Source organism: Rhinatrema bivittatum, chromosome 1, assembly GCF_901001135.1.
Source record: "Rhinatrema bivittatum chromosome 1, aRhiBiv1.1, whole genome shotgun sequence".
In the NCBI taxonomy this organism is placed as follows: domain Eukaryota; kingdom Metazoa; phylum Chordata; class Amphibia; order Gymnophiona; family Rhinatrematidae; genus Rhinatrema; species Rhinatrema bivittatum.
The window spans coordinates 332,115,407-332,127,696 of record NC_042615.1 but is presented as its reverse complement, the minus strand read 5'-3'; the positions used below and the strand labels follow the sequence as shown (position 1 = coordinate 332,127,696).

The 12,290-nt window shown below is 40.4% G+C and overlaps 1 protein-coding gene across 1 annotated transcript; it reads left to right on the top strand.

The window, feature by feature from the left end:
- Positions 1–727: 727 nt before the first annotated feature.
- On the top strand, positions 728–12,137 carry LOC115089786 (dentin sialophosphoprotein-like). The gene is made up of 4 exons (XM_029598088.1): positions 728–831; positions 3,271–3,339; positions 9,559–10,811; positions 10,857–12,137. The coding sequence occupies exons 2-4, from the start codon at positions 3,286–3,288 to the stop codon at positions 11,728–11,730; spliced, it is 2,181 nt and encodes a 726-aa protein (XP_029453948.1). The 5' UTR covers positions 728–831; positions 3,271–3,285; the 3' UTR covers positions 11,731–12,137.
- The last annotated feature ends 153 nt before the right edge of the window (positions 12,138–12,290 follow it).

Sequence of the window (12,290 nt, the reverse complement as noted above, 5' to 3'; positions counted from 1 at the left end):
ATTTATTTACATAACCTTTTAAGAAGGCATCAATGAAATGTGTCAGGGTTTGAACAAATGTGTTCTCCACTTTTATCTTTATAGAACATTTTACTTTTTAACATTGTATGAACACCAAGTTATGCACGTCTTTGGCTCTTTGCAGAGTTAATTTTGTGGCAGAAGGACCGAGTTGTTACACTAGAAATTTGATTAGAACTGATACAAGGGCTGCCAGACCACAGTGAGGCAGGAGAGCTTGTTTGTAAGTTGCTACTCATGCATCTCCACTTACAATACAATTAGGAAGCCTTGAAAGTGTTTAAGGACATATTTAATGTTTGGTTTGAGCAAGTCAGAATTTCTCAAAGAAAAATATCATTATTACTGATAGTGGTTATAATAAGGATGATTCTATAGAATAACCTGGTGATTTCTGAAAAACCAAAACATACAAAACATGCTTTTAGAGGAGGAAGCAACTGATAAAGGCATACTTATTCAATGTGTGCCACTGAAGCCTCTGCATGGAGAGGTTTCATTTAGCAGAAAGTAGCCCATTAATTTCAAGATCAGAGAAGCAAGTAAACACACCTCGCAGGTAGCACTATGAGAGATTAGTGGGTTTAGTGTAAGGCCATCTGAAAGCATACTAAGGTTGGTGTGATATGATTGGTTGCTGAAGAATTGAAACAGAGTTTAAATTGTTTGCGGAGCATCACTAGGAATCGAAGCAACACTAGCAAGAACAAACAACTTAGCATTCTTCATCACTGTTTTTTTGCTCCAGAACGTCTCGCCCAAGATCTACAGTCAAGGCCGTATATCTACATTTTGCTGCACTGTAACCAGGTAACTTGGGTTACTTTAAAATGTCCTTCTAACCAACAATCATAGTAAAATTAAGTGCATTTTCCATGAGCTAGCTTAGAGCAAGTGAGGTTAAATGGTCTTACTCAAAGATTGCATTCTGTTGTTTTTCCTATCCTCTGAAACGATCAGATGGGAAGGAAACTGAGTATGCACAAATCTGAAACCTGCGAGTAGCAATGATGAATGAGTTTCTGATTTTTCTTGAGACTGCCAGCTTCTTTGGGCATTTCTCTCATGCTATAGATATGTCATATCCCTTAAGGAAATGAAATTAAGGGCCATGAAATGTATACATCACTTGAGAAATGCCCAGGTGATTATATTTGAAAATGTTCTTTAACAGTGTTGATTATTAATTGCATTGATATAGCGTATGCTCTGTTCATCCTTATTGTAAATAGTTTTATTCCTGTAAGCTGCTTAGAGTTTCTTTTTTGGGAAAGTTGAGCAACTAATAAACTGAAATAAAGAAAATAAATAAAGTGTACCTGTATGCTGTACTGGACAGCTTTGTTTTCAGTTTATACAGAGTTAGGAAGGTCTGAAAGACTGTGCATGCCACTGTGTGGTCTCACTTCTGGGTAAAAGCTGTCAACCGCTGCCACATAGAATGACAGGCACTGAACTGCAAATACAACCTGTGGGCTGTCATTAGATGTATTTATAATACTATTATTGAGAGGGGGAAAGAGACTTCTAAAACTGGAAACGTAATAAACCCCTACCAAAGAAGAAGTTCTGGGAACATGAGAAGTCACAAGTATATAGTGAGGTTTTAAATTATAGAGCAACCACTGGACAAATTTAAACTTTCAAAGGGATGGTTGTTTATGCATTGCTTCACAAAAGGCAACAAGGAGGGTATTAAAAGTGAAAGATGACAATATTTGAGTGACTTCTTAAGCAAATGTAACATTTTATCTTTGGTTTTTAAGGTTTTGAAAAGACTAGGGCTTAACTATTTAAAGAGTTTTTTAATCCCCTACACCCCCCTCCAGATTGTTAGATCACCCAGGTGGCAGTACCTTGTGTCTCTCCCACCCACGCCCCACCTCTATCAGAAGAATAATTAGTGGGGACAATGGAACAAGCTTTTTCATTCTATGTCCCCATACTGTGAAGCTCAATTCCCCATGAACCTCATCTGTCTGCCGCTATTTGGGTTTCAGAGGTCTGATTAAAACACAGTTGTTCCATCAGGTTTTTGGTTTTTTTTGTTCTTAAAATGTGTTTTTTGTTTTAAACATGAAGCCTCTTTTCACATAATTGGGTTTATTTTCTACTTTTAAGGTGAGATGTTCTTATATAAGGAGTATAATTTTATATGTTACTTTGTAGTTTTTAATCTTGTTTTTTTTGCTGTTCATTGTGATATTTTTAATTTGCTTTACATAGATTTTTATGTATTGTTGTAATGGAATCTGTAGTACTTCACCTCATGCATCATTGTGAGGAGAGGAGGAAGTGAATCCATCTTTAAATTATATACAAAATATTGTATTTTCAAGGCTATACAATTTTTTATTTTTTTGTATATTTTTGAACATCATTGTGAGGAGAGTCATACATTAAAAACAATAGACAATGAAGGTCTCTTATCTGAAAATTTGGACCACTCAATCCTTCCAGGTGCACACACAGGTTTAGTTTTCAGGATATCCAAATATGCAAATTAAGGGGGTCATTCACTAAAGCTTTATCATGAGCGTTAGGGCCCTAACACACGCGATAAGGCCATATCACATGCTAAAAGGGCCTTTTCGCATGCGATATAATACAAATTAGGGGGAGGAGAGGAGTCGGGAGGGGAGGAGTCGGGCGGGGAGGGAGGAGTCAGCGGTGTCTTTGCTGCCGGTGATAACGTTACCAATATATAGTCGGCAGTAGATAATATTTGTACCGAATAGCGCCACCTTTCACGGTGGCCGCTATTCGGTACAAAAGCCGGCAGCAAAGACACCGCGGTGGTGTGAAGGCTGCGGGCTTTAGCAGGCCTGACCCCTTCACCCCCCCCCCCCCCGCCCCCATTTTCGCTGGATTCATCATTCTGCGATGAATGATGAATCCAGGCCTAACAATCATCCTGGAAATCAGATCAGCTTGTAGCCCTTGAGAACTAAACGTACCTACCTCAGTGTGAATCAAAACATCTAGCAAAAGAAAAAAATATATAGATGAAGAGGAAGTAAAGGTATCGTGCTTCCATGACACTTTTAAAATAGTGACAAAAATCATGCCAAATGTTTAGTGAATGCAGTTCTTCTAAATACTACTAAAGGGAAATTAACTGAAATTTCAAAAAATAAAAACATTTACCATTGGTGCAGATATAAAAAGTGGAGATATGAACAGTCTGAAAATTAGAATTTCAAACTAAAATTTCAGAGTGCACTAGTTCTGACTTTTCTCATTTTGCAGGAATCACTCTAAAACATGAAGATGCTTTTCCTGCTTATAGCTCTCTTGGATATATCCTTCGCTTTCACAGTAAGTATATAAAATGTCAATTCCTAACAAACTATTTCTTGTTAAATTTTTTTTTATTCTGAAAATAATTTTTATTCTGAGATTACTAAACTATAGTCTCAGCAATTATCAACCCAGATTAGATGGGCACTTAATTGCATATCCATATTTGTGGACTGTGTGCATACCCCACTCGTGATCCTCATAGACAGCCTGACATTGTAGACCCTTCTGATTTCCTGAAAACTTAGGGGTTGATTTTAAAAGGAGTGCGAATGCGTCCATATGCATGTGGATCCTGGCACGCGCTCATGGACGAGCCGATTTTATAACATGCATGCGCTAGTGCACGCATGTTATAAAATCTGATGGCCACGTGCATATGCATGCCAGATTTTAAAATCTGTGTGCACATGTGCGGGCGGCCCACGACTCGCGCATACAGGGGGGGGAATTTTATAAGGCGCAGCGACGGGAATAGGGCTTCCCCAGTTCCCTATACCCCTACTTAACCTTCCTATCCTTTCCCTTCTCCTCCACGACTCCTAACCCCTTCCAAGCTACTTACTTTTTTTTTGATTGATTACTTACTGCTTCTCGGGAACAGAAGTAATCTCTGCAAACCAGCCGGCTGCTGTGCATGCTTCCCTGGGACAGCATCGAATGGTGCTGTCCTGGCCCGCCCCTGCCCAGACCACATCCTGCCCAGACCACATCCCCGCCCACCCCTTTGGAGAGACCCGGCCCTTCGGCACATAATGGGGTTTACATGCATGGCCGGGCCCTTCTGAAAATGCGCACGAGGCCCGGCCACATGAGTAACCCCCCCCCCCCACACACACACACACACCCATTTTTACTTGTGTGGCCCTTTTAAAATTGGGCCGATAGTGTGACTTGGATACCAAACCAAAAAAGGTATTGGGGGTACTTGCTCATGACATATTCATAATATGTGGATACCCAAAAAAATACCCTTACCAGAATCCTCATGTCCCATTTACATTTACAGTTATTGAGATTTATGAATCACCTTACTCAAAAATTGGTCTAGGTGATGAACATAAAAACATATATAATAACTGCAATAAGACAGTTCAGATATAAAATAAATAAAATCAATACAAAAACATAATAAAATGAAAACTAAAATATAATAAAATCATCACAGACAACAAAATAAACATTTTAAAAGAAATAGCTTTATAACAAAGCTTAAACAAGAACATTTTGAGCAATCCTCTGAAGTTTTTATCTGAGTCACATTGACAAAGCTCAAGGGGGAGAAAATTCCAGAAAGTTGGACCAGCAATGGAGAATGAGCACTCTCAAGTGAGATGTAAGTGAGCAACCCGAGGGGATGGAATGTCTAATAAGCCCCGCTGAGAGGAACGCAAGTTGAAAGTTGATAAAATTTGAGGATAGCATTGGTCCATTGGCAGGACTGATCATTCAGTAATTTTAAAATGGTCATTCCAATTTTAAATTTAATTATTTTGTGATTCAAGAGCCAATGAAGCTCAATCAAGGTCAGAGTAATATGATCAAATTGCTTTAAGTCATTGATTAGGTGAGCCAGAGTTTATTAATACCTGCAAAGGTTGGAGTGTTGAGTGAGGGAGGCCAATATAAAGAGCACTACAGTAATCAAGAATTGGAAAAATGGAGGCTTGTAGGGAGGCATGTAGAAATGTTCTCAAACCTGAAAGGACACACAGTCTGAAGAAACCCAATCAAAAGTGGAAAACAAAAAAGTTATTAAGTGCTGTAACTGGAAAGACATTATTAGTTGGTAAAATTGGTTGTGCATATTCATGGCATATGTGGATTACCCAAAAAAATTCTTCTTCAAGATTCTCATGGACCACATAATGTGTAAACATTTGGTGTAACTTGGATTCAAAATGCATGCAAAACCCAAAACCTTATTAGGAGACAACAATTGCAAGCACATATTCATGAAATATGTGAATCAAAAAAAATACTAGAGTTGTGCACGCTTTTGAAATGAATGGGTAATCTATAACAAATGAGTTTATTTTTGGTTCATTTAATTTAAAATGAAATGGATGTACAGTGACTCAGAAAATAAACATGTTCTTTTGCATTTGCTTTGCATACATTTCCATATTTTTTTAATACATTAAAGTCTATGGGGCAAGTAAAACTGCAGTTTTTTCCTACTTAAGCCAGACTAGATTTAGAAACATTTAAACATAAATATATGACAGCAGAAAAAGAATATCGCCCATCTAGTCTGCCATTCCATCTAATTTATCTAGCCTTACAATTCCTATCATTTTCTCAGAGATCTCCTGCATTTATCCCATTCTTTCTTGAATTTTAAATACTATTTTTAACTACACGACCTTCACTGGGAGGCCATTCCATCCATCTCTAAAGAAATATTTCCTAAGCTTACTCCCGAGTCAATCCTTTTTTACCCTCATCCCATGATCCCAAATTCTAGAGCCTCCTTTCCATTGAAAGAGGCTGGCCTCCTGTGTATGCAAACCTTTGAAATATTTAAACATCTCTGTCATAGCTCCATCTTGCCTTCTCTCTAGGGTTTACATGTTAGATTTTTGAGTCTAGCCACTAATCATTTTAGTAGCCACCCTCTTGACCAACTCCAACCAATTTTCATCCTTTTGAAAGTGCAGTCTCCAGAATTGTACACAGTATTCCAAATGAGTCTTAATAGGGACCTTTTCAGGGACAATATCACCTCCCTTTTTCTGTTGACCATTCCTCTCCCTATGCAGTCATTCATCTTTCTGGGTTTTGCCATCACTTTATCCACCTGTTTGGCCACCTTAAGATCATCAGATACAATCTCCTCTAAATCCTATTCCTTTTTTGTTCTTAGAAGAATTTCACCTCCAATACTGAACTTCTGCCTTGGGTTTTTGCAGTCCAGATACATTAACCTGTATTTTTTAGCATTAAATCTTAGCTGCCAGCCTTTGCTAGATCCCTCCTCATGTTCTCCACACTTCCTGTCTGTCTACATATTTGAAGTTAGGATTGGAAGGGATAAGAAAGGCGCAGAACCAACCAAAGGGAAGCACTTTTTCAACTAGCCTATCCCAGTATCACTTCCTCATTTTTTTTAATTGATACTGAAAAGAAAACTGAACTTTGAGTAGTAACCATTTTGTTAGATATTTCTTTATTAGATTTCAGATAATTTCTGAAACTCATTGTATGTTAGAGTGAAGGAAGAACTTTATAAAAAGTTTTACATAAGAGAAAGAAAGTAGGCTTGGTTCATGCCTTTTGTCAGTGTGTTAAAGGAGATACTATAAAACTCTTGACTGTTACAGGATCACAGTATTTCTATCATCAGGGGTTGGAGGGCTGCAGAAGACAGAGACATAGTGCATCATTATCTTGTCTATAGAACATAGTAGAAGAGATTTGTGTTTCATTGTGACTCTGATGGAAAGGTATAGAGCAGCCTTTCATTTCTCAGTCTTTGTGTGTGTCACTTAATGTAAGTCAGTAAGTAGATAGCACAGCAGTGTGTGCAATGGGCTTTGTTCCATTAAAAAGACATGTGTGTGTGTGTGTGTGTGTGTGTGTGTGTGTACTACTGGGTATATTATAAAAATAAAACCCCCTATCCAATGCCACTAGCGATCTGTTTAAAATTCCATCATGACAGTGACATAAAGGGACAATGTGGCAAGAATGGAAGAGGAAAGTCTATTTCTTTACAGGGATCCAAGGCCTGCATGAGCAGCGCCACTGATGATATTTGTAGTGATTGGACCAGGAATCCTCCAATGAAGGTGAAGAAAGGATATGTTTAGCAGGAGGAAAGCAGCTACAGAGGCAGGATTGGATAAAAATCTGGAACAGCAGCTGCCTGCTCCCATCTGCCCTGTTCCTATTATACAGGAAAAGAAGAAGGCAGAATAACTGGGGAGTGGCATTAGCAGTGCAGAAGCCAAAAGCTGTACAGTCAGCGACCTGAATTTCCCTGTTTTAAACTGGTCTCACTTGTATTAAAAAAGCTTCTTGAACATAAAAAAGTTTTAGAATTTAGAAAAATTTAGAAAAACAGTTGAATAAATAGAGAAGAAGTTATTCTAAAAAATAGTTCTAACAAATAATTAAAGGATTTTAGGGTGGATGGTGGTGCTGATGATTAAATAAGAAACCAACAGGCCTATCCTGTAAAGTGCGGCCGCGTTTACCCTGCTCCTAAGCAGTTTTTAACTTCGTTTTCGGCCGCGTTAGCCCTTCCTGCGATCCCGAATCCCCTTTAACCTACTCCTACCGCGTCCTAAATTCCCTGGGCAACCCCTTCCGCCCGCGGCATGCATATTGCATGCAAACGAGCGAATTAGCGCGATATTGCATGCAAACGAGCGAATTAGCTATTCACCTAGCATCCCGTAACCCGCGCCCCGACTAACGCTACCTTTCCCTGCCGTTTTGTCGCGCGTTTAACCTGCAAACTTACCGCCTACCCTGACCCAGGCGGTAGAGGCATGGGTAAGGGTAGGTGGAAAGCTTTCCCCCAGCCCCCGCTCACCTGCCCCCGCCGCGATCATGGGTGCCGGTCTCCATGCAATTGGCCGCTGAAGACGTGACGTCACGTCTTCAGCGGCCAATTGCACGCTTTCCCCGTGCAGGCGGCCATCTTTGTCTTCATCGGGAGGAGCTACGATCGCATGTGTTCCTGATGATGGCTTCAGAAAAGTAAGTTGCTTCGCCGCTGTCAGTGTCCCCCCTCCTCTCGGAGCAAGGCGGCTTTTCGCGCCCTGCTCCGAGAGGAGGGGGGACACTGAAAAGTCGCTTCGCCGCTGTCTTCGCCGTTGTCAGTGTCCCCCCTCCTCCCGGAGCAAGGCGGCTTTTCCGCCCTGCTCCGAGAGGAGGGGGGACACTGAAAAGTCGTTTCGCCGTTTCTCCGCCGCTGTCTTCTGGCTTCGCCGGTGTCCGGGCTGGGGGAAAGCTTCATCGCTGTCAGTGTCCCCCCTCCTCCCAGAGCAAGGCGGCTTTTTGCGCCCTGCTCCGAGAGGAGGGGGGACACTGACAAGTCGTTTCGCCGTTGCTTCTGCGCTGTCGCCGCCGTTGCTTCCTGGTATCTGTCATTTCAAATGACATTTGAAATGACAGATACCAGCGTGGCATGAAGCCTTAGGCCCGCGCACCCAGGATCCTGTATAGGCGCTCTATCCAGTATCCTGGTTGCGCGGGCCTAAGGCTTTTCGGACGCAGCTTACATTTACATATAATTAGGCTTCAGGATCGAGCGGTAGGTGAGCTGCACTGTGCGGGCGGTAACCGCGGGTGCCGTAGGCACTAACGCAGCTCTTCCTACCGCTCGGTACTGGATCACCCTGCAAGTAAGGTTCACTGGATAGTGCTCCTGAAGTTTATATGAAGCATCACTGCACACCTTTCATATATTTTTTCAAAGTTTTTCAAATGTGTTAGTGGGATATACAAGTGAGATTAATTTAGTGAATTACATGTAAAAAATTGGAAATTTAAGTCAGTACAAGTCATGTATAAAAAAACAAAAAAATAGAAAAATAGAAGATTTTGAGTGTGGGTTAGTTGCTGTGATTGATATTATAATTGCCCCCACTGTGGTGGATTGGTAGTAATTGGATATCAAATAGAGGCAGAGAAACATCTTCCATACTTCCCCATCCCCTACTCCACTTAACATCTGCCTTTCCATATGACATAAGGTGACCAAATCTTTTCAAACCGAGGAAGAGTATCATTCTTCGTGGCCACGAGTTTCCAGGTAAAATGTTCTCTCTAAATACAGGCTTCCTTTTTAATAAGGAAACCCAGGTCAGAGAGGCAGGGCAACTGCAGAGCCTAGGAGCAGGCCCCAGGCTCCTGTGACTTCCATCGCAGGTCACTGCTCCTGCCGAAAGGGGCAGCACAATAATTGTTCACATGGAGCAGCAAAACAGGTAGCACTAGCCCCAATTTTAAAATGGCTGCATTTTTAACAGCTAGGTCGTGGATGGGATTTTGGAGAGTACCACAAGAATGGCACTGTCATTGTGAAACAATGTCAGTCTAGTACATGACTTTGTTGTGATAACCTATTTTTCTCCATCAATATGAATCAGAAAATCATAGTCAGATTTTATTCTTTTGCTGCTGCTTGCTTTTTTTTTTTAAATAGGCAGCCATGTTTATAAAATATGTATGCCAACACAGTCTTTTCTTTTCTGTAGTTTGATAATCTGTTATATCTTGGCACAGATCAAAAGGAATGAAGCATATGTACCAAGAGAACAGGAAAAAAGGATTGCTGGTGATAATCTCAAAAGTACTGCTAATGGAATCCCAGACATGTACGCTCATAACAGCAATGAACTTAACAAAAGGAACAGAGAAAATAGAAATGACTACAACAAAGGGGAAAAAAGTGACAGTTTTTATAAGATGAGATCTGTTCAGATGGATAGTGTGGTCATTGATGTCACTAATGCCAAGGGAGAAAGTTTACCCAATGCTAGCATCCAAATAACTCGTGATGCCTCTGATCATGAACAGAGTAAAAACAGCAAGACAAAAGTCCAGAAAAGCAGAGTTCAGAAAAAATACATAAATAAACATAGCTACAGAGCACAGCAAAATAAAAAACATAAAACTACACACAACAATGATACTGATGACACGCAAATAACTGCCTCAGTCAATTTAAACACTGATCAAAAAGGCTTACCAAATGTTAAATCTGATTATCATCCACTACAAGCAAAGAGCTATCACACAGACATACAGGAGCAAATGGCTCGAAAAGGACTTGGAGAAGATGTTGAAATTCCAGAAAATAGACTGACTAATTTTAGTGCTAATGAGATCCATCCAACCCAGACTGTTGACCAAAATGTTGAGCTTCAAACAAGAAATGATGTTACTAGACTTTCTACAGTCATGAAAGACAACAATTACAGCACTTCTAAGCAGAGTCAATTTGAAAATTTGGAAGAGAAAGGTAATGAGCATGGTTCTACTGGTGTGTTTATGGAAAAGGGAATTGACATGCTAGACACGGAGATATTTAAAGACACCACCAGTCATTTTAAAGTAGATGATATGTATGATGGTCACACAAATTTTGATAGCTATTATTTTAATGATGAGGACATGCAAGGTGATGATCCAGGTGACAGTAATGGCTCTAGTTCTATGCACAGAGGTGAAAGTGATAGTGATTCTTCCGAGTCTACTCAACCAGAGGGCAATGCAAGCTCAAATGAATCCAATCAAGATAATGATAATACAGTTACCTCCACCGAGTCAAATGATTCTATGGATTCTAATAGTTCCAATCAGTCCAGTGATCCTGGTACTGTTAGTGAATCAAAAGATTCCAGCAGATCCACTGACTCCAATGATTCTAAAAGCTCCAGCGATTCAAAAGATTCCAGTGAGTCTAATAGTTCCAGTGACTCAAAAGATTCAAGTGACTCCAATAGCTCCAGTGACTCAAAAGATTCAAGTGATTCAAATAGCTCCAGCCAATCAAAAGATTCAAGTGATTCAAATAGCTCCAGCCAATCAAAAGATTCCAGTGACTCTGAAAGCTCCAGTGAGTCAAAAGATTCCAGTGATTCTAACAGCTCTAGCCAATCAAAAGATTCCAGTGACTCTAATAGTTCCAGTGAGTCAAAGGATTCCAGTGATTCTAATAGCTCCAGCCAGTCAAAAGATTCCAGTGACTCCAGTAGCTCTAGCCAGTCAAAAGATTCCAGTGATTCCAGTAGCTCCAGTGACTCAAAAGATTCCAGTGATTCCAATAGCTCCAGTGACTCAAAAGATTCCAGTGACTCCAATAGTTCCAGTGACTCAAAAGATTCCAGTGATTCCAATAGCTCCAGTGATTCAAAAGATTCCAGTAAGTCTAGTAGCTCCAGCCAGTCAAAAGATTCCAGTGACTCCAATAGCTCCAGTGACTCAAAAGATTCCAGTGACTCCAATAGTTCCAGTGACTCAAAAGATTCTAGTGATTCCAATAGCTCCAGTGACTCAAAAGATTCCAGTAAGTCTAGTAGCTCCAGCCAATCAAAAGATTCCAGTGATTCTAGTAGCTCCAGTGACTCAAAAGATTCCAGTGACTCAAAAGATTCCAGTGATTCCAATAGCTCCAGTGACTCAAAAGATTCCAGTGACTCCAGTAGCTCCAGTGACTCAAAAGATTCCAGTGACTCCAATAGCTCCAGTGACTCAAAAGATTCCAATGATTCCAGTAACTCCAGTGACTCAAGTGATTCCAGCTGCACTGCATCCAGTAACTCAAGTGATTCTAGTCATTCTAGTGAATCATGCAGTCCCCATGGTGTCAGTGATGCCAGCAAAGATGACAGCAGCAATTCAAATGAGTCAAATAGTGACAGCAAGGAAAATAGTGAATGGAATAGTAGCTAGCTAGCTAACAGGCAATAGATAAATCTTTGGAATAAGCATTAACACTGTAGTAATATCTGACATACTGTAATATATTTTGTTCATTGCGTATTTACATTGTTAGTAGTAAAATATATATATTTTTCATGAGCAAAGAAAACATTACCTCACTAAAGAAATTTGAGCATGGGTTTGGCCTTTTGTTTGCAAGCTGTACATAACAGTTCTTTTCATCCAGGGAATTTGAAAAACAGTTCGAAAGTAGTTTCATATGATAAAATGAATTGCCTCAAGCAATTGTAGCCCCTCCTATAAGCAAGTGTAGGAGACGGGAGAAGTCAGTGTGATGTAGGCAGCTGGCTCGGTTAATTACCTTGACTACCGCATGTGACTACCTGATCTCCTCCATTGTGCTGTTCCCAATCCTTCAAAGTATATCGTATCAAGTGCTCAGTGCACACTCTCTGTCTCACCCAGCCTGTGGAAAGGAAAAAGGCTGGAAGGACTCAAGGGAAGATATTCAGGAATGAAAAGACCCTGTGTGCAATGTCCAGCAATACTGCCAATGAACTACCACGCTC